General features: G+C 35.2%; 1 protein-coding gene across 1 annotated transcript; it reads right to left on the bottom strand.

The window, feature by feature from the left end:
• Positions 1,153-26,474, bottom strand: LOC109848987 (GBF-interacting protein 1-like). The gene is made up of 10 exons (XM_020418750.1): positions 26,155-26,474; positions 22,263-22,306; positions 21,297-21,396; positions 20,680-20,806; positions 19,255-19,862; positions 14,892-15,282; positions 7,020-7,380; positions 5,772-5,936; positions 4,556-5,026; positions 1,153-1,934 (listed from the first exon to the last, which is right to left on the bottom strand). The coding sequence occupies exons 1-10, from the start codon at positions 26,324-26,326 to the stop codon at positions 1,668-1,670; spliced, it is 2,706 nt and encodes a 901-aa protein (XP_020274339.1). The 5' UTR covers positions 26,327-26,474; the 3' UTR covers positions 1,153-1,667.

Genomic DNA, 27,329 nt, shown 5'->3' with positions numbered 1-27,329 from the left:
GGCCATCCGGTTCCCACTACGAGTGCATTAGGAAAAAGTAACAATACATACGTAAATAAAGAGACTTCTAAGCACTAAAACAGAAGATATAAAAGATACTATGTATTTTTTTATTTTTTATAATAATAAAAAAGATATAGCACTGCGAGATGTTAAAGATGCCATGTATTCAAACGCAAAATATGAACTGCACTGCCTTCCGGATATACGACACCGCTGAACTTTTCTGTATTCCGAGGAAAACAATGAAACATATAGAAAGAAAATATAGAGATACCGCATGCGTAAATGCAAAAATATAAATAAAACGTTCTCCACGCATACCAATACTATGGTGTTTTTGGTATTTTAAAGAAATGATGTCGTCCAGGGAAAAAGAACCCTATAAAAATTACGCAAAATTTCATTATGCCACAATGAAAAGACACAATCAGCAATTTCAAACACAATAAAGATCTCATAAACATGGCATACAAAAAGAAACCACCAAGCAAGAAGAGAGCACCACTCGAGCTACAGACAAAGGCGACAACGCAGTGCTAGGAATTTCTGGGATATTAGCATTCCTAGCACTTGAACAAGCTTATATACAAGACAAGAAGACCCCAAATGTACACCCCCAATTCATTAAAAATCTGATTGTCCTACCAAAAAGGACACTTCCTATTTTGATATTTCTATTTTGATATTTATCCAAGGGATTCATTGCACATAACGATTCAACACAGCTGTGGCCAAAAATTTATATCCAGCTGGGTTTTCAACAGGAAGCAAAAAATATAGACATACAGTTACTATAACCAAAATTCTCTGGTCAACTCCAACAGAATGCTACTTTAACATTAAGAAATCTGATGACCATGAGAGAAGAAAGATCTAATGACAGCAGTATATCACACAATTAAAACTGCTCACTGTAATTGACTTAGGGGAAAGTTCAGACTTGTGATAAATATAACATGTTCAAAACTAATTCACTGATAGTCATAATGACTGACAAAATAAGTCTACAAACTTTGCCAAGTAAAAGAAGAAAAGGTACCAGAATAAAAGAATTCATATAATTTAGCATGGCAATAATGACCCAGTTCAAAATAAGTAATACTAGAGAGTAACACACGTGAAGATAAAAGAAGAAAAAGAACCAGAAGCTTCAAGAAACCTCTGCACCATTATGATAAAGATTAAAGAGAAGGGGAAGAATGAGCCGATGTTGCTATTACACCAAAGTACAATTGTTTGTAATACAATTCTTACTATCAAAATTCACTTTACAAGGAAGGTAGTGGAAACCATGAAAACCCACCAACTTAAAATATTACCTTCCATAGTTTTGTATGAACCTCTACCAAAAAGGATGAAAGAAGATTTACCGGTTAAAGATATAAAAAATTCCACCCATATTAACTTACGATGGCTAGCGAAAAAAGTAACACAAAATAAAAGGAACAGCAGCAAAACAAAGTCTATGGACCTGCGCATACCTCCTCAACTAACTTATCAATTGTTAATTATAAGTCACAGATGGGTCTCCTGAATCTTTCCCTTCTAAACTTTCTGGCCATCCCTTAAATATATACACTCTTGTCAGGCCAACCTCCATACTCTTCATGCCAAGATCCACACAATATAGCCTCTAAGATCTTTGATACGAAGTAGCTCTAAGCTCAATAATTATTGACCCAATTTATCTGAGTACGCTGGGGCTGTTGGTAGACTCCAGAAGGAGGGCCCACCATTTCGACAGCTCCAGACATCGCCTGGGACTGCTGGAGCATTGGATGGCCAGCGCCAGCTGCAACAGCCTGAGCAGGATGGTGGTAAATTCCAGGGAAAGCTAAGTGTTGGCCCTGAGTAGGGAGATTGTAGAATGAAGTAGCTTGCATGGCTGGAATGTCTCTTCCTGGTGTAGGAATCCAAACAGAACCCTCACCCTGAGAGTAATTTGCACATTAAGACACAGTAGTAGGCCAAAATTGACAGATTTTGGGGTTAATTTCGGACCAGATCCTGCACTATCACCCAGTTGTGGATAGACTCCTATAGCTCAAATTTTGCAAATAAACCCTCTGATTGAATTTTTGACTCTTGTACCCTCAGAAAAAGAGAAATTTGTTTTTTTGACAAAGAGACCTCCTGAGGGCAAAAGAGTAAAAATTCACTCAGAGGTCTATCTGCAACAATAGAACTATAAGAGGGCTAGCCACAATTGGGTTATAGTACAGGGGTCTATCTGTATTTAACCCCTTTTTTATCACTATAATAGGTCGGTAATAAACAGGTGAGGGAAAATGAGGTAGGAAAGACGAATAGAAGTAACATATAGGATTATATCATTATGCAGACATGTATTTCAAGGGAAAAAATTACGTTTGATAGAGAAGGCATATTAACAAGGCAACTAGAAGATTAGTAAATAGTTTATCGGTTATTGCATCAGTAAACTGAGAATTTTTCACCAATAAGCCGTGAAATGTGCATGGTTCATGAAATTTGGGATAAAATAACCAATTCCCCCTTAAAGTAACGATGAACTCTCGACATCCACCCTAAAGTATCAATTTACCTACTTTCCCCTTAAACTATGTTTATGGTCTCAACATGACCATTCTGTGAGCCCACAATCAAATATTTAACAGACAGATAATGTGACAGTATTTTTGGCATTTCTTCATGGGTTTTTATCTGTCTATTTCCTCTCCCCCCAAACCAAAAAAAATCCCAAGTAGTTTCCCCTAAAGTTATTTATCCTTTACCCCTTTCTTGGGATTAAAAAATCATTTTTTGAATTGGCGAAAATACAAGAAATGCAAGAAAAACACTATCACGTTATCGATCTGTTGATTATTTGACTGTGAGCTAAAAAATGACCACATTGGCCCAATAAACATAGTTTAATGGTGAAATCAAATAAATTGATACTATAGGGGGGCAGTTGAGAGTGAACCAATACTTATGGGGTATTTGGTTATTTTGTCCTAAAATTCGTTCACTAATACATATAAAAGATATCTATTTTAAGACTGCATGAGAAAATGTGATCTATGTTTTTTTAAGTAACTCAGAAAATTGTGAACGAAAGAATAGAACATGACAGTAGGAAAATTATGAAAATATAATAGATGACCAATGAGCAAAAAGGGTTAAGGTTCTGATTGCATAATTTAAAGGACAAAAATATCATAAATCTAACAATTTGCAAAATCACCAGACTTGAGTGTCTCAAGGATCCAGACTAATTTTTCCAAAATTGAAGCAGCTGGTGGTGTGAGAACATTAACTTGTTAAGTCTTCAAAGAGGGTAAACAACCTCCAGTTAAATATAATGTTTTCTTTCTTAAACAGGCTGGCTTTTTCGCTGTACAAATTAATTCGGTTTTCTGTTTGAGATAATATTCTAAGCAAAGTTGCACGTATCAAGAAAGGCCAATACAGAACTTCACTATACAATTTATTGGTCTTCTATAGAAAACGTATGTTACGTTGACTCCTTAAATCCTACAATTAGCAAATTCCTCCACTCCATTTCATAGAAAATGATAGAGAATTATGCATCATGTTTAGTTAATTAAATTTCCTACAACCAACTATCTCAATTAACAGAAAATATGCAAATTTTGGGCAAAAAGATGGAACCAACTATCTCAATTAACAGAAAATATGCAAATTTTGGGCAAAAAAGATGGATATTTCAATGAAAAGATTTATCAATTTATGGAATTAACAGCATCAACTGTTTAAAGATAAATCAGTATTATTAATACAGTTTTAATTATCTAGAGAAAATTTGAACACAGTTGTGCCACCAATTCAAAGTTTCCTCACTTAAATACATAAACTAAAAGTTTGCAGATTCGAGTGAAACACTTGCTGAGAAAAACATAAAGACAATAAAATTTGTAAATTTAACCTCCTCAAGTTATTATGTAGCTAGGCAAAGATTGAAATGAAAAATGATATTGAGTTGGCAATAGAATGCAGAAAAGTGAAGTTTTCAAAGTTGTATAAATGCATAAATCATGTAATGCATAAAGCAAACTTTGGACCCCTACAGTTGCTAGAACAAAAGGCTAAAAACCAATGAACATGCTTCTCAAAACCATATGAGAAGATAATGTAACAACAATGTTACATTAGCAGGCTACAACTACAAAGCTACAATGTAGTAAATGTAAACTAATAGTTCCCATGGGAAAGAGAACAGAAAATACAAATCAATACTCTACACTCTCGCACCAGGAAAAGCATGAAAATAGAATATTGTTGCCCTACATGGCTGCATCAAGCATAACTAGCAAACCAGGCAGTAAAATAGATCAACTATGTGGCTACAACTACAATGCAATGATGTAGTAAAAGCAAAACAATAGTTTCCCATGGGAAAGAGAACAGAAAATACAATCTATTTTAGCATATGTAATTCAGAATGAGAATGCTCTGACATTCTCACACCAGAAAAAATATATATGAAAATAGAATTGTAGCCATAAATCACATATAGCTAACAAGATAGGTAGTAAAAGGGACCAAAGAACGGGAATAGGAAACTAAGTACCTGCTGCCCAGCAACGTAGACATTGTTCTCTTTGTACTGGGATGAAGCAAGATCCTCAGTGCCAGTTGAGCTACTACTGGTCACAGCAGAAGGATTGTATGTTCCATATCCAGTTGGCACTCCAATGTGACTTGGATTCGCAGCATTAGATGCAGGCTTGTATTGAGAGATGGAGTACTTAACAGGAGCAGCTCCTGGAGCCCCTGGAGCCGGATATATGTTTCCTGTTGGAGGTTGCTGGGGAAAGGCGGCATTACTCAAGAAAGGGTGCATAGATGGAGATGGAATGTAGAATGGCGAGAAATATTGACTGTACGGAAGGTAATTAGGGGCATAATGAGGAAGATGTACACCAGGAGGCTGCCGAAAAACAGGAAGTGACTGCTGACTAACAGCAAGAGAAGTTTGCATCATGCCAGCTGTAACTAGAGGTGCTGGACCGGTTGATGATAGAACCAAAGAATTCCCACCCTGGATGACAAAAATGATGAGCATAATATGAACTCTCAAACAAGACAAAAGCAATGATGTGAAACAGTTTCATCCGCACAACGAATAATAAAGTCTTAAAAACATGATCAAGGGGAAACTTCTACTGCAGCAAGAACAAGTGAGAAGAGTTTAGCGTGTACAGCACCATGATCGAACATCATTAACTACAACAAACATAGGAATAAATAATTGGAAACCAACATCTTAGCTAGCCAAATATCAGAACAAAGGATGTTAACCGGATAAGATGGAACATGAAACCTAAGCGTACAACCTTCAACTAACGGGTCTAGGAAAAGTCTGAAACACATCAGTAACTTATGGCCTGGTTCTATTTTTCCATAGCCGACCAACAAAATATTGATAAACCCAAACCGCCCAATACCAAACCCCAAGGAAACTACAAACTAAATGCCAACCTCCATACTATGAGTCATTAGATTCTAGAGGAAAAAAATAGAATCACTGAAAGTTGAGGTTAATATGTTGATATTGAAGCATAACATGCCTGTCATTACAAGGGAAAAAAAATTCAACCAACACATTGTCTTATTAATAAAACTCAGTGTATATTTCAAGTTTATATACAGAAGTATTCCCCCCAACCCACCAAAAGAAAAAGACACCTTTGCGAATCATTATACGGTAAAATCTAGTAGGTGTAAAAACAATATTGAAGCATCAGAAATGCATGTTTGATAGAGATATCATTTGAAGAACAAACCTCTTGTGGTGTCTGGCCAGTCTGTGCAGGTAAGACTGCAACATTCCCATTGTACTTAGCCGCAGGAGCAGGAGCAAAAAAGGGAGAGAAACGGCCATCGCCATCAGCAGCAGGTCTGTATATTGAATTATAATAGCTTGAAGCAGGATCAAATGGTTGCTGAACCTGAATAACAGGTATCAGATAAGAGAACAAAATTAAGTTTTACAGAAATCAACCAATATGAAATTGGCAGGCTGTGAAGTATAAACAGTGAAAAGAAATAAATTTGACTGTATGACAGGTAATTAGGAGCACAATGAAAAGAAATAAATTTGACAGAAATAAAAAAGTATAAACTATGAAAAGAAATAAATTTAACGGAAATCAACCAATATGAAGTTGGCAGGCTGTGAAGTTGCAACTAGTTATTTCAGTCTGTTTCCAAAGAAGCCTTTTGTTGCTTTTGGAACTAAGGAAGCCACCATGACATTGATAAGATGTCCATATGACAGTCTTTAGTAGTTTAAATTACATGCTGAAAATTAACTTACCAACTAATAAGACCAACAAAGTTTTACTTACTGAAAAAGCAAAGTGAGGGCTATCAACATTAAGAAAAGGAAGGGGCAAGTATTTGATAGTAGTTTACAAGGCCACTGTTTTGACAGAAATCAATCAATATGAACACTAGTTGATCTAATAGCAGATAGAAGAGGAAGGCTACCGCTACTCTCTGATGAACTACAATTCATTAATGATATTAACTTTTTCTAAAGTTAGTATAAAGTTTCAAATTTAGTGCTTTTAAAGGTATCTTATGCAGAAAGAGATTAGAGTTGTCGATCCATTTTAAATATCATGTGGACAGAGATAAGAAATAATGTAAGAGTAACTGTTTGAACAGCATGATCTTATCATAATCCAGTTAATCTGTCTCCTTTATCATTTAATGGTTGTATCTTCTATTCCACAAAAGCTTATATGAGGCTGAGATTATTTGTTCATCAGTCTTTGAGGAATTACTATGTGAAACTTTTCTAGTTCGAGAACAAACGACTCGAGTTTCATCTTTCCTCTCTTCTTCTTCCTTCCAGGTTGCTTTAAACATGAAATTGTTTCTCACATCAAAATTTTTGGATTTCAGTGTAACAGGGACACTGAATATTCTGTTGGCTGTACGACAAGGATTTATTTCCAATGAAAAGGAGGATGCACCATTGGAGTTTTAATCAAACTTCAAACATAAAATAAAAAGATAAGACTTACGAGAAAGCTTGGAATGTGATTGGCGTCCCGTGGCTGAGACTCGGAACTTTCAACGGCTGCAAATTGATTCCCAAGCATTTGTGGCACCAGTCCAAAATTTGAATAGGTTGGTGAAGTATGGACAACTGAATATTGAGAGCTCTCCAGATTTGGAGCTGCTTCTGCTTTCGATTGATTGAATTCTGGAGGTGCAGGGGTACTAGAGGAACTGTCAGGCTCTTCAGATGTAAGATTTTCGGGCATCTCTGTGGACGGCTGGGGATAATCACCAATGGAAGCAAGGTTTTCGTGCATCTTTTCTGGTGAATGGGAACGGTCAACAACCTCTACTTCTTGAACAGATGGTGATACGATCTGAACACTGCAGCCAGCATAAAAAGCTATTGAAACAAAGCAAATTTTACAACACATAAAACCAGCACGCCAATAGACAAAAGATTGCAAACTTCTACATCATCCAATTTGAAGATTTATGTTAAAATAATATGAAAAGACAGCTTGTAGACGTCTTCTACAGATTCTGCATCAGAAGCTCACCGTACATAACATCAGTTACTAGCATTTACTATATTACAGATGGATGAACAGAAAGAAATATCAAATTTGAAAGTGTTCATTGCATTTAAATTTTATTTTTACTTGATAGGAATTTGATGATGAATGTTCCTTCACAAAAACTTATCTGCACTAGACTTAGTTATACCCAAGACTAGATAGAACTAAACATACAATGCACTATGGGAATATGCATGTTTGTGTACAAATCTATACTACTTCTAAAAGAGAAAATCATTGTCAAAACTTTTGCATACCCAATTTGCCCTTTTCAAATTTTGTAATTCTAATTTTATCCTATACAGTATATAATACGACCTTTCCCCTGCCACACCCCATTTCTCCACCAACCCGCCCCCACCTGCCTCTCCTCTTAACCCTAGCATGGATCCTAGCTCCGCCTCTGCCCCCGATTCCTCGTCTTCCTGCTCTCGCCGCGGCCGGAACAATAACTCCAATCAAGAACCCTCCGATAAAGGGACAGAACGGAAGCAAAACCCATCAATTTCTCCTTGAAAGTGGCTCACCATTCAATTTGCAGACGTGGGTCTTTCTCCTTTCGTCCCAGGACCCAATCCAAGAGAAGCCCGTTTGGTAGGATTCTGGCTTATGGGTCATCGGAATCTGGAAGGAGGCAGCTTGAGGTATGTCCTCTAAATTCAGTTTGTTTTTTTGGGTAACTTTGAGTTAAAATAAATTTCACTTGTTTTTAGATAGTTTACGAGCAAGAGGACAGGATTAATAGACTGGCAAATGAAGTGGATAAGAATGCTATCCTTTCTAGACTCAATCTCTTCTCACCTTGTAAGGTAATTATAAAGTAATAATCCTGTTGAGAGCACAGGTTTTGGCTTAATTTGAGATGTTAATTCAGACTAAATTCACTTTCGTGTTTTTTTTCTGTTGATGCAATTAATGTATTTTTGAGGATTACTGGTAAGAGGGAAGATGGGTTCCATGATTTGGCTTCGGCTTTTCCATTTGAGTCTTTACAATAGGTTTACAAAATTTTGTAGGGACGACTAAAGGTTTGTGATGATATACATTCTCACAGCAATTTCTAAATTTCAGGTAATTAGTTTAGGAGATACAATCAAATTCTCCTTATCTCCAACTAAAACTAGAGATTGTTTGTCGACAAATGTGCCTGGAATCCCACTTGATGATAGCAATTTAGTAAGGAGCAAGATTGCATCTTTAAGTTGTCCTTTTTCCATATTTATCTTTTAAACTTGCTGAGATATTTTTATATTTTCATACAAATTTTGGGGTTCTATCACTTCTTTGCAGATTATTAAAGCACTTAACCTGTATAGGAAGAAGACTGGAACTGATAACTTATTCTTGGTACACGTTTAAAATTGAATTTTTTGTCCAATAAATCTGTTAATCCACTAATTTTACTAGAATTTGATGTTTAAAGTTTGACACAACATGTAGATTCATCTTGACAAAAAGGTGATCAAGCAACATTTATCATTACTTCCTTATTCTTATTTCTCATTCTTAATCTTCAGTTGGTTGCTTAATATCTTACCTTTTCCCCTTTTACTTCCTTATTCTTATTTCTCATTCTTAATCTTCAGTTGGTTGCTTAATATCTTACCTTTTCCCCTTTTTTCGGATTGATGGTTGTTGATGTCAGGGGTCTGAGATTGATAGGAGGAGGAGAAAACTATCAAGGTAAATTAAATTTTTATTTTATCTCTATTATCCCAAATAATTTGTTATTTATGTTCTCCATTGAAGTAAATTAGGCACTGTGAAACAGTCATTAATTAATTTGTGAATAACAAGTATATTGAAAATAAGTAATTATCTGAAAAACAGCGACTTATATCTTCAGATATGTTTGATCAGAATATAAGCATTTATATCATAAAAATATCGAGTTTATTGTATATTCTACTGGTCTTAAATTAGACTGTTTAGGAGCGTTAATTTCACTAAGAGTTTGGATATTGTACAATCTTAAAGATGATTTCATAGCTTTAAGTTTTAAAGGCCAAGGTCAAACTATTTGATCATCATCAGAACATTTGAAGCTGTTATATCCCAATTATTGTTAGATCTTGGATCTTAAAACTGTTAAACTGTCCATATATTTATTCAACTATCAGTCATTTATTATAATTTATTTGAAAATCTTTAAGCATCAATTTACATGGCAAATCAGACATTGTCTTTGTACTACTACTTGCTAAAGTTAATAAATTTGCCAACCTATCCTCATTGTCAGTTTGATCCGATTGCTATTTTATGGATGTTATTCACCCAAAAACCAAGTTATATTAGATTCTGCAAATAAATTTTAAATTAGTTATAAACAAGCTAACTCAAGTGTTAGCCTTCTGCATTTCAGAGAGGTATGATCATCCCACAACCTTCTAAAAACAAGTGGTTATAAGACACAATTATAACAAAATGGAAGTCCATAGAGCTTTTGATATTTCACACCTTTAGCTTTAAATTTTTAAAATCGACAATAGTTTTAAAACTGACAATAGTTTTTAAACTTAACTTGACCCTCTGTGTGTAGCAAGTCTTGTTAAAGTTTTTTTTATCTTTGCACGTGAATATAATTTTATGAGGTTCAGTTTTATGAAGTTTATTGGGTTTAAATCTATAAATTTATAAGCTTCCAGGATTTTTTGGTAATAATTATGATTTTATTATGTTCATTGGGGTTTATTTTATGAAATTATGAAGATTTAGACTTGTTTATACAAACCTTTGTGTTTTCAATCGATTTCTATATATGATTATGTTAAAAAAAACATGAAATGAATTCCGGAGTTTTAAACATAAAGTACTTTAATTATTAAAATAAAAAACATGTTGTTTCTTTCGATATAAATTTTAGCAAATATTGTTCGTTTACAACTTATCGACAAGCATTATGCATGAATTATGTTTTCTGTAGAGTCGCAAATGTAGAGTTTATTTGGCTGCTCCCTTGAACTAATTATTTCTTGCGTGCCATAAAATTCCATATACTTCTTGCAGGTATACATGATAGAATTATATTAAACATAGGAACATGTGGAAAGTCTCTATAAATTGGAGGTAATGTGTATCACTTGCTGTTTGCTACTCGCATTCTTATACTAAGCAACACACTATAAAACTCATTCCGGTGTTTATGCATGTCATCCTTGCACAGAACCCATACATATCTCTTGTGCCAATGGCTGAGGAGACTGTAATTCCTAGGTATCAAATTCACTCCAATAAATGATCAAATTTCAAGCTATCAAATTCCCTCCAATAAATTATTAATCTGAGTTTTATCGGTCTTCCTTCTTGTTCAGTGATGCTTGAATTTCTTCTAGCGTTTTGCCCTTCGTTTCTGGTACTACCATTGCCACAAATAGAACTGTTATTGCAGAAGCAGCTGATAAGAGGAAAAAGGTACTTGAAATAGAAACAAAAATAGATGACAATTTCAGTTTTGAACATTGTAGCTTATCAGAATTTGTATTCTGGCAGCTTACCAATACAAACTACTAGGAAATATTAGCTAGAAAACTTTAGGCTGGAGCAAAGAGAATAATGGCAAGTTTGCCACCAATACAATCCTTACAATCTTATGGCTAAAAACTTCGTAAATAGATGTATGCCTTCACAAATTGCCTATCATAAACAACAAGTTTACAATATGATTTTACCTGAAGGGCTCCACCTCATAAGAAAATTGAAGGTGTAGGTCATCGACCAGGAACCAAACAAGCTAATTAGAGTGGCTAAGCTTCCAGGTACAGACTGCGAAAGAGGATAATGAAAGGTTCTTGCTAAAGCTTAGAAATCGAATGGAGCGTTAAATATTTGATTTTGAATTGAGCTTTGTTTGTTTGTTGTTTGTTATTCTGTTTGTTTGATTAATTAGGTAAATTTTTGGTGTTTTTAGGGTTAGGATTGATAATCCAGCGATTGAGGTCCGAATCGAGCATTTGAACATTGATGCAAAGGCAATTGAGGGGAATTCGAGGGACTCCGACAATTACAAAATTTTCTGTGAGTTATTTATTTAATTTTTCCGGATGAAGAGGGGAATGTGCATTTTTTCCTTCTTTCATTCAGTTGATAAATTGGTTTGGATCTGTTTTTTTTATTTTTTGAATTGATCAAGAGGAAAAGCTTTTTAATTGATTCTTTTAATATTTTCCTTATATTATTTATGATTTTTAATGTGGTACTTTGGATAATACATTACGATTAGTTATGATTATTGGTAATACTTTTAATATTTCTCCTTCTAATTTTGATGTAGCGCTTGGAGGTTAAGGGTGGGAGAATCTACCTATCAAGGTAAATTTACTTCTTAACTTCCCTTTTAATAAACTAAAGTTCCTGATCATGTGTAGAATGTCTTCTATTACTTATTTTCAATCAGCTCGAATTATGAATTTAATTTTAAAAAATGAAGTTAATCATTTAGAGATTTTTGAATTGCTAACATACAAGAAACCGTAATGGATGAACTATAAAAGACGTTGCCAGTGAAATTTTCAGAAGCTGTAATTGGATTTTTTTTGCAGGTTGAATGCTATTTTTCTTAATGGTTTATGATCAAATATTACGTTGCCAGTGAAATGTATACAATAGTTACTTCAATATTTTATAGTTCTTCATTGTTCAATATTTTAATTATTTATCATGCTTAAGAAAATAGAAATTGTAGGTCAGATAATATTTGGACGTGTTCAGTGAGAATAAAGAATTAGAAATTAGCATTTGAATAGTTAGGATTATCTAGCCATAAGATTGAAATTGATGATTCCAATTTGCCAATGAAAAATTGCTCATAATATTATTTTCTACAATTTGTAGGCTTACGGAATGATATTAGGTCCTGATGGGAAAATTGTGAAATCTAAAATTTTTATTTCAATAAAGAACTTTTACTACGTGAGTTTAGACATTTTCATAATTTTTGTATCGCAATCACATTCCAGTCATGTATTATTCACAAAATTACAAAAAGATTCAGAATTAACCAAACTCCATTGGAGTGAAAGATGCTACAAATATTTTTGTTTGCAGGATAGATTGGACATATCTACACCATTATCATTGTTCACGTGCCAGCATACACTGCTATGATGAACTAGACGGCTAGGTCCCATGCATTTCCCTCTCGTACGAATTTCTAACTGTTTTATTTAATAGCTTACATGTGTATTATCTCGAGCGAGATTGTTGTGTTTGTTCCATTGGTATACTGAGATAATTGTTGTGTTTGTTCCATTGGTATACTTATAATTTAGAACATAGTTATGATGCTTTGAATCTTGCGTTGCTTTCAGGGTCCTACCATCCCAAATGCAAGTATTTCACCCTCTGATGCTATATTTTTATTGACACGATATCTTAAAGGCCATATATGGTGGGTGTTCATTGATGAGGATGAAGGTGACCACACGTGATAATTGTTCTTGTATTACAACCTGTACATTCTGGTATGCAGGTGCTAATGATGGGGTTTTTTCTTCGATTCACTTTTACAAATTCATGAATGGCTATAGACTATAAACCTCCTATCAAGTTTTACCAAAAATTCACTATGGGATGCATGTGAAGACTAAGTTTTGGCAAATTTTTCCTAGGATCTTATGCTAGCAAAGGCGCTATTTACAGTTTTTGGTATGTGATTCATGTTGTTTCTGAAAGTCTGTAACATATGGTATTGAAGTGTATTACATGTATAATTGGAGGAAGCAATTGGATTAGGTTTTCAAACTACCAATGAAATTTTTCTCATAAAATCAATTTATACAATCTAGGCCAGCCAAATGATATCGGGTCCTGATGGGAAAATTGTGAAGTCTGAAATTTCCATGCACATGAAAAGTTATTTAGTGGATGATTGTTTAAAACTACAAGCAATGTGCAGTTAGCATATATTCTATGTGAATAATGTATTTAATAAATAATTGTAAATTTAGTGAGTGAAAAATAACTTAGCCTTCAAATATTTAAACTATTGTACTTTCTTAATATGCATCACGTGCAACGCACGTATAGCATACTAGTGAACATAAGGAAGCATAGCTATAAACAAAATGAATCCTTTGTGCGTTCACATATGCTACAAATAAAAAACATTAAAAAAACATTGTTCACTAGCCAAAATGTATGAACAGGTTTACCAAATACATAAAATGCTGCTTTCTTTCCCAGTATGGGTATGAGAACCAGATCCGCTAATTTGAATTGTGCGCAGAATGAAAAGGCATGGTCAAACGATCATTATTTAGGGACAGATCGTGGTAAAACTTGGCAGCTTTTGTTCAAGTCATTTTGATAATTATGAATGTGTCAACAGCATTCACATTTACAGCATAGACTTATTAATATAAAGACTTTAAGATACGTAAAATTAAGGATTAACATGATGGAATCTTACATCTTTAATTTTAATATATATATATAAAGCAAGTTGTTTGATTGAAACATGACTAAAACTCCAATTAGTTAAATCATAAAACCAAATCCTAAGCTTTAAAATCAACAATCTGATTCTTAACAATAGGGTTCCATAATTAAAACTTTAAAAGCTAAACAGTACTACTGCTCCATTAGTTCTTCTGACTCTGGTCTTGGCAAACGGACTCAGAATGCACCATCAATCTGAAAGTGTGAACTGGGCAGGATTTACATACCTACAGGCCAGGATGGTGTGTGCATGCACATTGTTTGCATGTGTACGTGTGTGCATGCATGCTTTTGGCTTGTGTGTGCATGTATGCATTTAGTTGTTGTGTATGCTGGGTTGGCAGAGGGCCCAGACTAGTTTTGTCGAATTAGGTAACAAAGTCTACGAGCATGACTAACCATGCTCCTATAAGTTAGTTTAACATTGTAGTGATGATGATAATATTCAGCACATGTTAAAAATTCCTCAATAACAGAACAAATTGGTCATACAAGACAAAAGATCTTCGACAAGAAGATTAAGCAAAGAGAACAGGGCTAGCCATAAAGATATAAAAACAAAGAGAAACAATTTAGTTCATGGAATGATAAAACAGAATAATGCAAAATCAGTACATAATTTTAAAATAACTAGGATCCCAAACCCTGTCTTTTAGATCTGTGTTCTTAAATCTACTTTTGTTTTTATAAAAAAATCCCATCGCAGAAGTATTACGTGCTTAAAATCTTAACATGGCTTGTTTCACATATATGATACCAAATCATGAATGAAAATAAATATCCTACTAAAAGAAGTCGAAAGCATTTGATGTAACAAACCAAACAGATAGAATTGCATGATATTATTGGAGTTATGAGGCAGCAAATTTAAGTAATATCTACCTTGAAGTCTGCACTTCAACATTCTCCACAATCTCCTGAGATGTGTCAGATAGTTCAGCAGAGCCTTTCTCACTTTCAATATCATTTGCAAAACTTGATGTTATCCCAAAATTTGGATCAAAACTTCCAAAACTCAACCCAGTTCTTGCAGATTCTGGAACTCGCAGATGATTTGGGATAATAACATGTTTAGTGTCTGAAAACTGCAACTCCCCGAACTTGTTTTGTAGCTTTGTAGTAGGCTCATCCAATGAAGAGCTTGATACAGGCAGTGAGTGTTCAACAGCTTCCTGTGATGCATGCTCCTTAGCAGTAGTTTCAACTTTTCCAGCCACTGGAGCAGGTTTTACGTTTGTTGATTTCGGTTTCCACTCCTTCGTAGGACCAACCGCTGAACAAAAAGCATGATATGACATTAGTGCTTTGAAGGTCTCATACTCATGAAGGGTTGAAGCATCTCTAGAATATTAAAACCTCCATGTATGATAAATAAAATATGAAGTGGTAACAATACTGTGATATTTGAGAACACAAGATTACAGTGTGACCACATCACATTCGCAAGTGTGCAAGGCATAGCGGATGGATGAGTTTGGAAAAGCCAGATTAGTAGACTTCAGATCGTCCGGGTCATAAGACAAGGAATAAGCAGTACATTGGCAAAATTATAAAGAAATAATTAATCTTTTCTGTTGAAACATTTATGTGTCGACGACAAGAAATTATTACTTAAAGCCTTAGAACCACCACAAACAACTCTAACACGGACCAGTAAAAGTTGAAAGGAGATAAAGTGTTAGCTAGCTCCAAACACCTAGAGAGCTTAACAGAAGTTTACAACCTAAAATTTCATCACAGTTGTATATGCCAAAAAAATAGCAAAAGGAAAAAAAACAATAAGCACCAAAGGAGGAGAGAAACTGCAAATCACTAAAATATTAAATAATGTGTCCTAACTCCTATGTCACGTAGAGATAGCATCCATGACTAACTATATAAACAACTTGTTTAAAAGCTGTATGAGTAAAAAATTGTAATCCGTTTATAGACTTTAATATCTCTTTATATTACTTCCTTTCTAAAGTTTTAAGGTAAGAATGCGATTTTGGGAGGGGTGTTTTTGGCAAAAGGGTGCCCAAAATTTGAACAACATTGTACATGTTTCTTGTTTCCTTTTTCCCTCATCGGGGTTTCTGTTTTAGTTCTTCCTCTTTGCTCTGATGGGATGGGAGGTGACTCAGGTAAGGGAGGGATGGCTATGGGTGAGGGAGATTAAGGATGACATGGAAGCGAGCGAGCAAGGGTGAAGGTGTGGACTGATGTGATTGTACCTCCACCCTTTTCCCAAGTCACAAACTCCCCAAATATTTCTAAACCCAACCCGAAGCCAAACACCTCTGTAAAGTACTTCATCTCTCTCCAATTTCTCTGCCACATCCAAACCCTAATACTCATCTTTTCTCTATTTTTTGATAGTCTGGATTGTTACTCTATTCTTATTAATGTTTGAAGGATCTTTTTTGCAAATCAACCAGAAACTTGACATTAAAATAGGATTTAGGTGGAATCTTTTAGATCAAACAAAGAAAAGATAGTTTTTAGCAAAGCATTTGATGATTCAAGCAACCAAACAATGTCGCCTTATTTTGATGTATTCTGGAAAGTGAATAGATTTCTGAATATTAGACTGGAAGCGAAAATACGGATACCGAAGTGATTGATGATTTTGTGTATAAGCTGATTGCTACCAAAACTTCAGATACACAAAACTACAAGATGATTCTGTAAGTTGTAAGCATTACACTTGAGTACTAGATTTCCAATATATAACATCCACAATTTGATTGTTGTTCTTGATATGCCAAGGAAAAGAAAGAAGATATCTGTCAAGATTCTTGAAGAAAGAGAGTGATCCCAAAAAACAATCAGCTGTCAGTATTTGAGAAATATTGTGAGGACACAACAGTAGTCTCTCTCTAACTTATGTATTTCCTGTAAAAACCTGTAGAACCCTCCCTCCTCACCTCGCCAACCCTTTCTCCAGAATCCCCTCCCCTTCTCTCTTCATCTCGCGTTGGCTGATTTTTATGAGTATACTTATACGTCTAAAGCCATTGTATAACTGAACAAATAATTCTAAAGTTATCCCTAACGTCTACAATGGCATAACCCCATTTTGATCCAAAGTTAGCCAAGAGAAGAGAATTGAGTTACATGTTTTTCTACTCTGGCTCACTCAGTGCTGAGCGGCACTTTATCAATGTAACCACTCTTATATAGCTAATAAGATAAAGCAACTCCACTGTTAATGTCTCTAGTTGCTACAGAAAATAACATTGTACAATCTAACAAGCTTCAGTTCAACCCATAAGCTCAAAACACATTTGAAACAAAATAACATCCAAAGATCAACATAAAGACACAAACAATAACCACAACTGAAAACAGAAACAATTAACAAGCGCATCTAAACAAGGAAAACAATTACCACTTGAAAAGACTCATGAACATCAACATGTACACTTTAAAACCACCATCAACACCAGCATCACGGATGATAGGAACTTTTTTCAAAGTTTTGGGGTAGATGATTTTGTTTATTTTATTCGAGTTTTTTTTCTTTGCACAGAATTTCAAAGTTTTGAGTATTTTCTGAGACCAAATAATTATACTTTCAGGCAAACACAAACCAACATGTGATTTAATTTCAAACTTTTGAGTCTTTTTCAACTTTATTGATTTAAGATTCAATTCAAATGATGCTTCAGTAAATCATTACACCTGTACTCTACTACCCATTGATATATAAACCTTACAATAGCTACAAAGGATTATCGGTATCCATCTGTTCAAAAATTTAAGTACAACAATAGACTATACAAAAGATCAATAAAATAAAACTATTATTGGTTTCTACCTTAAAGTATTTCCTAATTTGGTCTGCAGAATTATATAATCCTTAGATACATATCGACATAACAGATCACAAATAAAGCCTAGAAAGTCTAACAATACAAAAGAAAGACCAAACATTTAGGAACAAAAATAAAAATAAATAAGACTGTACATAACTAAAGAAAGGCTAGTGTGATGAGCTTCCCTAAACCAAGCCTCGGCTCTTTAATTTAGCTCGACTAATTTGGAGTTTAATATTGCTATGTGAACAATTAATCAATTTGTCTATATAAGGTCTCCATATTGTTCTAGCTTTAAGAACAAGATGCAGCAAGGATGCAGCAGTTGGCTTCTTTGTATGAGTAACATAACAAACTTTCTACATTCAAAGAAATGGCTATTCATGGACCTGCACTAAAAGTGTATACATAATTTACTCCTCAAAAGTTTTGGCTGTTATTGATGTTCACCAAAAATAAATTTTCACATAAGATTTTAAGATTTAAAGGATGAATTCAGATTCTTATTTTTTAAATAGAACTTCTAATAACAGAACTCGAGGGATCATTTTGGTTATGTGTTTTTTTGAATAATTCTGAATTAGTGATGCAAGAGCTTAAGTTCTTCTGCTGAAAATGCAGCATTGTAGATAAAGTAGACCTATGTCGAAATATACTGCTTCATTATGTGAGCAAGTTTCAATGCTGATGTTTCGCATTAGGACTTGTACTATTGCTATGGCAAGAGCGCACTATATTTTCGTTAAAGAAATTGTTCGCCTGTGTTTTTCATTAGGAATTTCGACGAACAAGTGAAATTTAAACTGCTTCATTATGTGAGCAAGTTTCAATGCTGATGTTTGACATTAGGACTTGTACTATTGCTATGGCAAGAGCACACTACATTTTCGTTAAAGAAATTGTTCGCCTGTGTTTTCCATTAGGAATTTCGGCGTACAAGTGAAATTTAAACTGCTTCATTATGTGAGCAAGTTTCAATGCTGATGTTTCGCATTAGGACTTGTACTATGCTATGGTAAGAGCGCACTATATTTTCATTAAAGAAATTGTTCGCCTGTGTTTTCCATTAGGAATTTCGGCGTACAAGTGAAATTTCCCATCCTTATGCTTTGATGTGTATTACATCAATTATCGAGATTTTTAAATGCTATCTTCTTTGCATAATCTCAATATTTATGATCACTAAAAGGAAACTATTTAGAAGAAATTTGTTTCCCAATCGTTAAAGAGTTTGAATCCTTTTATCCCCCCCCCCCCCCCCCGGCTCGGGGGTAAATTATATACCAAGAATCATAAACATACCCATTTATAAATCTGATATAACAGAATCATTGTCAAATTTATGCTTAAATGACATGCATCGCCAATTGATAAAGAATTGCCTGTGAAATTTCACATGAATAGCAAAGGGACTCCCTAAGTAATATATGAGAGAATAGTTGCTGTACCTTTCTGTGGACCACTTAACTGTTGTGCTCGATTATTGTAATTAGAAGAAGGTCTGCTACCAGCAGAACTAGTGTGTGATAAAGAATTTGAAGATTGAGACACATCAAAAAATTGGTTCCCATCAAACTCTTGAGATTTTCCTTGCATTTTTTCATGTGCATGTGAATTGTTCACTTCAGATGAATCTGTTTCAGTCAAGGATGAAAATTCCAAACCAGACACATCACGAGAAACAACTTTGTCAACTGCTGCTTCAACAGATATCCGCTGGCTTCCAACTTCGCGTTTGATGGTACCCACACTGCCTGGGACACGTGCATCAAGAGAAGGTACTAGAACAGGGTCGGAAGGTGAGGAATATACTCCAGAACCAGATGCTTGTTTTGGGGATGATAAAAAGTGATTGACAGAACCCGACACATGATGCAGAGGCACAGGACTTTTGGCACCAACTCTTGATGGTTTCCCAATCTTACTAGTTAATGTGGCTGCGGAAGTTCGTTTGAGTGAGCTGGCTTCACCAACACTAGAATTTTTGGATGTGGACACCTGCACTGGAACTGGGTTCTCATCTTTAGCAGGACCATCGGGACGCCCAGATTCAGAACTGCAAAAGGGCAATATGCAAAAGTCACACAGTTAGAAATATGTGTGCACATAAGGATGTGAGTGCCTGAATGTGCATGCGTGTGAGAGGAAGAATACAACAAGTGCAGAGTACAAACGCTGAATGTTCATCTAGTTGCACAGCATTATAAAACAAATGACTAACAGTTAGTTTATTTTCAAATTGTACAATCACAAAGAAGAAAACGGCAATAATACCTAATGAATATAAAAAATAGGCACTAAAATTAGTGAGCATTCCTGGTTTTCCTCCCAAAATGAAAAAAAGGCATCTGTTTGTGTTTGGAACTAAAAAATAATTATGAAGCCATCAGATATATACAACTGAAAGAACTACAAGGCCCTCTTCTTTTATGAAACGACCATTGTATTATAAATTAAAATAAAAAAAAGAAAACCAAAGCAAGGTAGATTCACTTACTGAATATATCAAGGAAGCTTTCTATAGTTGTACACGATAATATCTATGCATATTTTTGAAAGAAATAAAAACTTAAATTGATCCAACAAAGGTCTAATTTTGTTTCACTTGTCATCATAGATGCATTAACTTTTGGGAAGACCAATCATGAAATTACATTGTATAAAAACTGTGAAGCTTACTGAAAATTGATAATCTTATAAACCTAAGACCGTTTTCACTCAACAGCAAGTTGGGGAAAAAATGAACCACTTCTAGCATTGAAGAAACCAGTGAAGTGAACAAACCAAGGTTGCCTGGTATATCTACATGAGAACTATATAACCAGCTAAAAGGCAAAGAAAACTCAAAATTACAGGCAAAGCAACAGACTTACCCTGATGCGTGAACACTTGACTTGGTTTCCACATCCTGCGAAGGGGGCAAGGATGAAGATGTAATGACTTTATCTGTAGACTGTTGTGTTCCATTTTCCTTGCCAATGCTCCTTTCACCACCAGCATCTAACCAAAGAGAAAAAGAGAAATGCATTAGTATTTTATTAACAAAACAAAAAGAAACTACCTAATTTGCATGGCAAATATTTGTAATCTTGTATCATGAACTAAATATACTGGTGTCTTCAGTTGGAAAACAGGTGTGAAAATTTGCCATTTAAATATAAATATATTTGTTATATAATATATTGGTTACTGAAAATTGTGTTCCCAACTTTCTTTCAGATTTTTTATGAATTAAGTAAAGTTGATTAAGTGGAGTTGAATAGTTAATTATTAATCCCTACTTCATTAGAAATGACAAGTAATTAATTACAGTTGACTTATGAATAAATATTCTATCCTCAAAAAATTTATTAAATCAAATTAAACCATAATTAACTATATCGACAAATAATTATTATTCTTAAAGAGGGAGTAATCATGATCAGAATGTACCTACTTGCTCAACCATCAAACAAAACATCAACCTTTGTACTAAGAATTGAACCCATACCATGAGATGTATAACGCGATGAATAGTTCCCCCGACCACCCCGGCCCACTCTCCCCTGTGATACTGGCTTCCACCTAGCATCAACTGGTTCTTTGGTGATCTGTTGAGATATAGAATAGTTAACCAAAAAAAGTTAAACAAGGGGAAGAGAGCATAAAACTAATCATCATGTGCATGCACATCGCAATTCCCAAACAAACGATAAGTGCAAGACGAGTTCACATCAAATAATAAATAATTAGGGTAAAGGCCAATGAGTACAAAAAAAAATCTGTTCTAACAAGATTAAGTCCATTAAACAACAAAAGGCACATAACAACTCTTGTGTGCTAATTGTTTCCTCTATTTTGTTGTCCAGTACGAGCAATCGCACGAAAATATCAATTGTTACAGTTTCCTTAAGTCAAATATTAATCGAAAACTTGAAAAGAATTTGTGTACTACACAGAAGCTCTTCATGTTATTCTTATTTTCTCAAGCCTCACTTGGTATTCTTTCTAAGTTTGACCACAAAACACATTAGATAGGCCTATCTTAATTCTTCTGATTAAAGTTGGAAGACAATTTGGAGAACAGTATTCTTACAAACATAAGCAAGTAATGATAGTTCAAACCTTATATGCTGTCCAGCTACTACAAAGAAACCTCCCGAAGGATGGCAGCATGTGAAAACCATGATAGCTACTAGTCATGGAGAACCAAGGATACGGCCCATAATTAATCATAGATCATAAATATCTTAAATTTAAATGAATATAAGGTTACTTCTCATTCAACATGGATTGAACATCAGTTATAAACAGTAAACTAACCCATAACTTCTGTAAAATTATGGTGTTTTCACATATTGTTACTGACAACCTAGAACTGATTTTTCTGGAAGTTTTCATATGATATAAAATAAATAAAAAAGAAGTTTGAGCTTTCGACTGTTCGACATATGAGAGTAGTAGAAAAGAGTATTACCTCTTTTTTCTTGTCACGCTTCCTTTTCACCTCATGAAACGGATCTGAAACACAGTCAATTGGTAGAGTAAACTAAAAATTGTGGAATAAAAATTTAAAACAGATGTCTAAGTACAGATTTCATGCTTCCGAAATTCCTACTTAAATTGTAAATTCCCAGATACAAGAAAGAAAAAAAACACTGGAAATTGGATAATTTAACCGTGTGGATAAGCCTAACCATGTGCAATACCCAATCACTCAAAATATATATGTGAACATAATAGAACAAAGGGTGAACTTGTCTATCATGCAGCAACAAGCTGACACCATATATTCCGCTACCATTTTTGACAAGGTAGAGAGAGTAAGTTAATAGACCTACTATCACCATGTTGTAACTAAGTATGTAAAGTTCCAGTACATGAGAACGGAATCAATTAGCTCTGGAAACATTAATAAGTGCAGTAATCAGGCAAACAGCTGTGGTAAAATTGCTGACAACTTTTAGCCAATTAACATACTTCAATAAATCAACTCAAGATACTGAACATGACGGATTATTTACAACAAATCAATTCAAACTAATTGTTGTTTTTAAGCACTTATTACCTTATAGGCTTATAGTCACGAAATTTCCCATGCATTAGGGTAAATCCAATATTCTAAAAAGCGTTAAATGCTTTTGGGCATCGGACCTAGAGCCCCGCGCCTAGTCGGGTGCTTAAGCGGCACACAGGTCTTCATTTAGCAACGAGTGAGGGAGGATTCTTTTTGAAGATTCAAAAGACCCTTGCCATTTTACCTAAGGGTCTGTTTGTTTGGTCAAACAAATACAGAAAAGACCCCAAAAGAAATCTGACATGGGAAAAATTGTCAGTTTTCTTTACATTCGGATGTTTGGATGGTCAAAATAGAAAAAGGAAAGAGAAGAAAAAGGAGGTTGACAGCTCAGCTTTGAAGGATTCTGGTTTCCTTCATAAAAAGCCTGAAATCGGCCGAAAAGGGAGAAAAGGGGGGCGTCCGTACACTTTCACACAAATCTCTCGTTTCACCTAGGGTTTACAATTACCACTCCTTCTCCCTCTCATTTCTCCCTCCTTCTGCTATCCTACGACGATCAATAGTCGAAGCACCCGAAGCTCCTTCAAGATGCGGCGACGACTGACACCGACGATCCTCCTCCAGTCGATCCGCAATCATTCGCGCGCAGCTACCAGCTTGAGGCGCTGGAGATGGCGATCGAGCGCAACACCATCGCCTTCCTCGAGACCGGCTCCGACAAAACCCTAATCGCTGTCATGCTGCTCCGCGCCTTCTCCGACACCGTCCGCAAGCCCTCTGATTCCATCGCCATCTTCCTCTTCCCCACCGTCGTCCTGGTCACCCAAATAACTAATTTGATCCTCTGCTTTTGTTGTCTTGGAGCTGATGATGGTAATTTTTATTTATTGATTGATTTTTTTTATTTTTAGAAAGCGAGAGTTATAGAGATGCACACGAATTTGAAAGTGGGATAGTTCTACGAGGAGATGGGGGTTGATTTCTGGAGTGCTGATACTTGGAAGCAGCAACTGCAACTATACGAGGTTCGTTTTAATTTCCTATGGTAAAATGACATAAAATGTTTAGTTTGTTCAGTAACTTGATGCGTAGGTAAAATCCATGCTGAAATTTTTTCAAAAAATCTTATCTTTTTTAGAGATGAATATCTGATGCCATTATCATAGCTGGGTCTATCTATCTGTGGTTACTACCAATTATATTTATTTAAATTCTAGGGGATCAAGGGGTCATCTCTTCTCATATGAAGAGCATTTCGTGCAGGTCTTTGTCATGACTCCTCAAATTCTGGTTGACAACTTGCGTCATCGTTTTTTCAAGCTAGAGAAGATAAAGCTCTTATTTTTTGATGAATGTCATGTACAGGTTTGTTTACTTCTCCAATTCTCCATTTCTGTGATTTCAGTGGAAAATATTGACTTACGCAATTTTTGGGCATCTCATGCTTGAACAAATGTGGTGTGTTTGTGGCTTATAACAATTATTTGTTCTTGGTTACATGACATGGCTATGATGATGCTCTTTTCTTTACATATGCAAAAATCAATGTGGTATGAATGTGTTTGTGGCTTATAACAATTCATTAATAAAGTTTTTATGTTCGGGGTTAATCTTATGTCCTTAATTTTAAAATTAGTTCCTCAAATTAATATTATGTTCGGGATTAATATTTTTATGTGACGATTTATATATGTTCACCTCTCAATTTATGTTAGAAATAAATTTATGCTATAAGGGTGGTAAGCACACCATGGTGACCATAGTCATGAATCATGATTTCTTCTTTTTTTCATTTGAACCAAACACTAGAAAATGAGGGAATCTATTTACACATCAATTGTTTTCTTCTTTTTTCAAGTTGAACCAAACTAAGAAAAATGGTGGAAAGTACATTCACCCCATATTTTTTGGCGAAACAAACACAAGAAACACTTTCCATGAAAGTGAAGGAAACACAAAAAAGTGAAGGAAAATTATTTTTGGAAAATGAAGGAAAGCAACCAAACAGCCCCTAAGTGTACTTGGATATCGAGTCTTGATCTCATCCATTTTGACCTGACCCCTTCTCTTTATCCATTACTATGCTCAAGCAGGCAATTTATCCCATTTTGATGTGTTGTGGTCTGCATAAGTGGCTCATGCTTGCCTAGGTGCCCCAAACACTTGAGCGGGTTGCATAGGTACCGCGTAGGCAGAAGTTGTTGCCTAGGTGGGCCGCAGACCGCTTTTAAAACAATGGATAGATCCCATCAAATAAAAGAGTGGGGAAAACAAAATCAACAAGAAGATGGTTACATAATGAAACTCTTGTGAAACAGTGGAACAAAAAAGCATTTCCATAGGATTTTTCACGTAGTGGTAAAATAATGTGGCCCTGAAGACATGTAAGCCAACTGAGAAGGAAAGACAGAAAAAATAGATATAACACGATGAGCGAAAAGCATCAAGAAAATGGCAATTCAGACTCAACTTTGGACACCCAATCACAATGGAAGAAGACATACTTTGGGTTAAAATCGCAGAATCTCACCCAAATGGCACCATTCATTAAAAGTGCATATGAGCTATTGGCCATAGAAACTAGATTGACATGCAGTCAGTATGAAATTAGTTGTTTCTGTAAGTCATTGTTGTGAAAAGAAAATAGAACAAGAAATATTATGGAACAAGAGATCGTCTCATCCATAATAATAGAATTATCCTATTTCAAATGAAAACAAACAGCAGTAAAGAAATCATCAACCACATATTGAGCTAATGTGTTAACAAGGAAACCTACCAAAGCCCAACATATGACTATGCAACATGAACAAAAACATGAGATGTGTAGCCCTCTAATCAGAAATGATGGGCCATATAAATTAAGTACAAGGGAGTTCTTATGAAAATATATATCTTACTCTTACACGAAAAACATTATACATACGGACTATTTCATCACAAAATTGATTTCTTCAGATAAAAAGGTGTAAGCTAGTTACAGGCTAATAACATAGCAATACGCCACAAACTAACAAAACAGAAAAACCAGTCAAAAGCCAGGAGATCAAGAAGTGAAACACTTGGGAGTATCAAAAACACATTTTGATTTTGAGATCATTGCGACCCTATCACAGCTGAGATGATTAAATAATAAACTTAAGGTCTGAGTAATATATCAAACATACTAACAGAAACACATAAATCTAGGTCTAAATCTAAGGAAAAGATCAAAAATCAAACGGATCTAATACCAGCAGCATAAACCCTAAAAGCCCATCACCTCAAGACTCGATCTTTAAGCCCTAAAATCCAAATCAATCGATCGTACTAGCAATAGCGAAAACAATGAAAAGGGTTTGATTTTGACCTTGGAGGAGGAGTTTTTGAGCGGTCTCGTTGGGATCCATGGAGCACTCCCTGAGCATTGCGTAAATCTCATCGTCGCTGTGATTCTTGGCGATCTCCTTCAAGTTCTGGATCGTCTTGCGAAGGCTGTTGGGGATCGAAACCCTAGAAGAAGAAGAAGAAGACCCGCTCATATTGCGAAGGGGAAGAGAGAGAGAGAGGAGAGGGGGGGCGCAAAAGGGTAATAATTTAAGAATTAGGGCGAAATGGGGGAATTTTTGGGGGTTTTGAATTAGTTTTATATATACAAGCACAAGAAAGCAACACTGGAGAGAGAAAGTTGTCCCACTCTATGGAGATATATAGTAGAGAGAGAGGGGAGATGCAAGTGTTTTCGTTTTTTAAGCCCCTTGGTTCTGTTCGGCTCGCTTCTTTTTTTCCCTTAAAATGATGGGAGATGGTGGATAAATCTGGAATAAAATAGTAAAAATTAATTTATTGTTATTTTAAATTGTTTTAAATTAACTATTGTGCGTTTGTAAAATGTTATGTTTAAAACAATATTTGGTCTATTCCGGTGTAAAGATCCTAAGACCACACTGCTTTCAGGAACAGCAGTACAGTACTCTGGTGTGCACCAACTCAGTACTTTCAAGATCTCTTTGATCTATAAGATATTTCGGTCAAGGCAAAGATCTCATCGATCTCAGAACCTTTCGGTTTCAAGGCAAGTTCCTTCGGGTATAGTTTCTGCAGTAGCAGCACAAACAGCAGCCACAACGTCAAGATCTCATCGATCCAACGTTCGTTTTTTTGGTTCTCTTCAAGAGCTGTCTAAGGGGCGCTATTTATAGGTCTCTAAGGCCAGCTCAAGAGTCACCCTTAATTAATGTGGTTGATACAAATCATAATGGAAATTATGATTGTAACAACAATCCATTAAATTGATGTAAATATTGTCGTAACTGCTTCATGCATTAACTCCTGAATACGAGGCAATCAATGAACGCGTTACTACGAAACGCAAGGGTCACGTCTCAGCAAATCAGACGAACATCGTCTGTAGGACGAACCTCGTCGAACGGGCGAACCTCGTCAAACAGGCGAACCTCATCGAACGAGCGAATCGAACCTCGTCAAACAGAGGAGCATCATTTGATCTTGAAAACGCAGATAGGATCATGTCATCGTGCGAAT

Source organism: Asparagus officinalis, chromosome 1 (assembly GCF_001876935.1).
Source record: "Asparagus officinalis chromosome 1, Aspof.V1, whole genome shotgun sequence".
Lineage (NCBI taxonomy): Eukaryota > Viridiplantae > Streptophyta > Magnoliopsida > Asparagales > Asparagaceae > Asparagus > Asparagus officinalis.
Note: the sequence above shows the minus strand (reverse complement) of the source record. Positions and strands in the feature narration are given on the sequence as shown.

Coding starts and splice junctions, on each gene's coding strand:
- LOC109848987 (XM_020418750.1), bottom strand. CDS start 26,326: ATGAGCGGGTCTTCTTCTTCTTCTTCTAGGGTTTCGATCCCCAACAGC. Junction 21,397..22,262: donor AGCGTGACAAGAAAAAAGAG/GTAATACTCTTT, acceptor ATATCTCAACAG/ATCACCAAAGAACCAGTTGA. Junction 20,807..21,296: donor ATCGCGTTATACATCTCATG/GTATGGGTTCAA, acceptor CTCTTTGGTTAG/ATGCTGGTGGTGAAAGGAGC.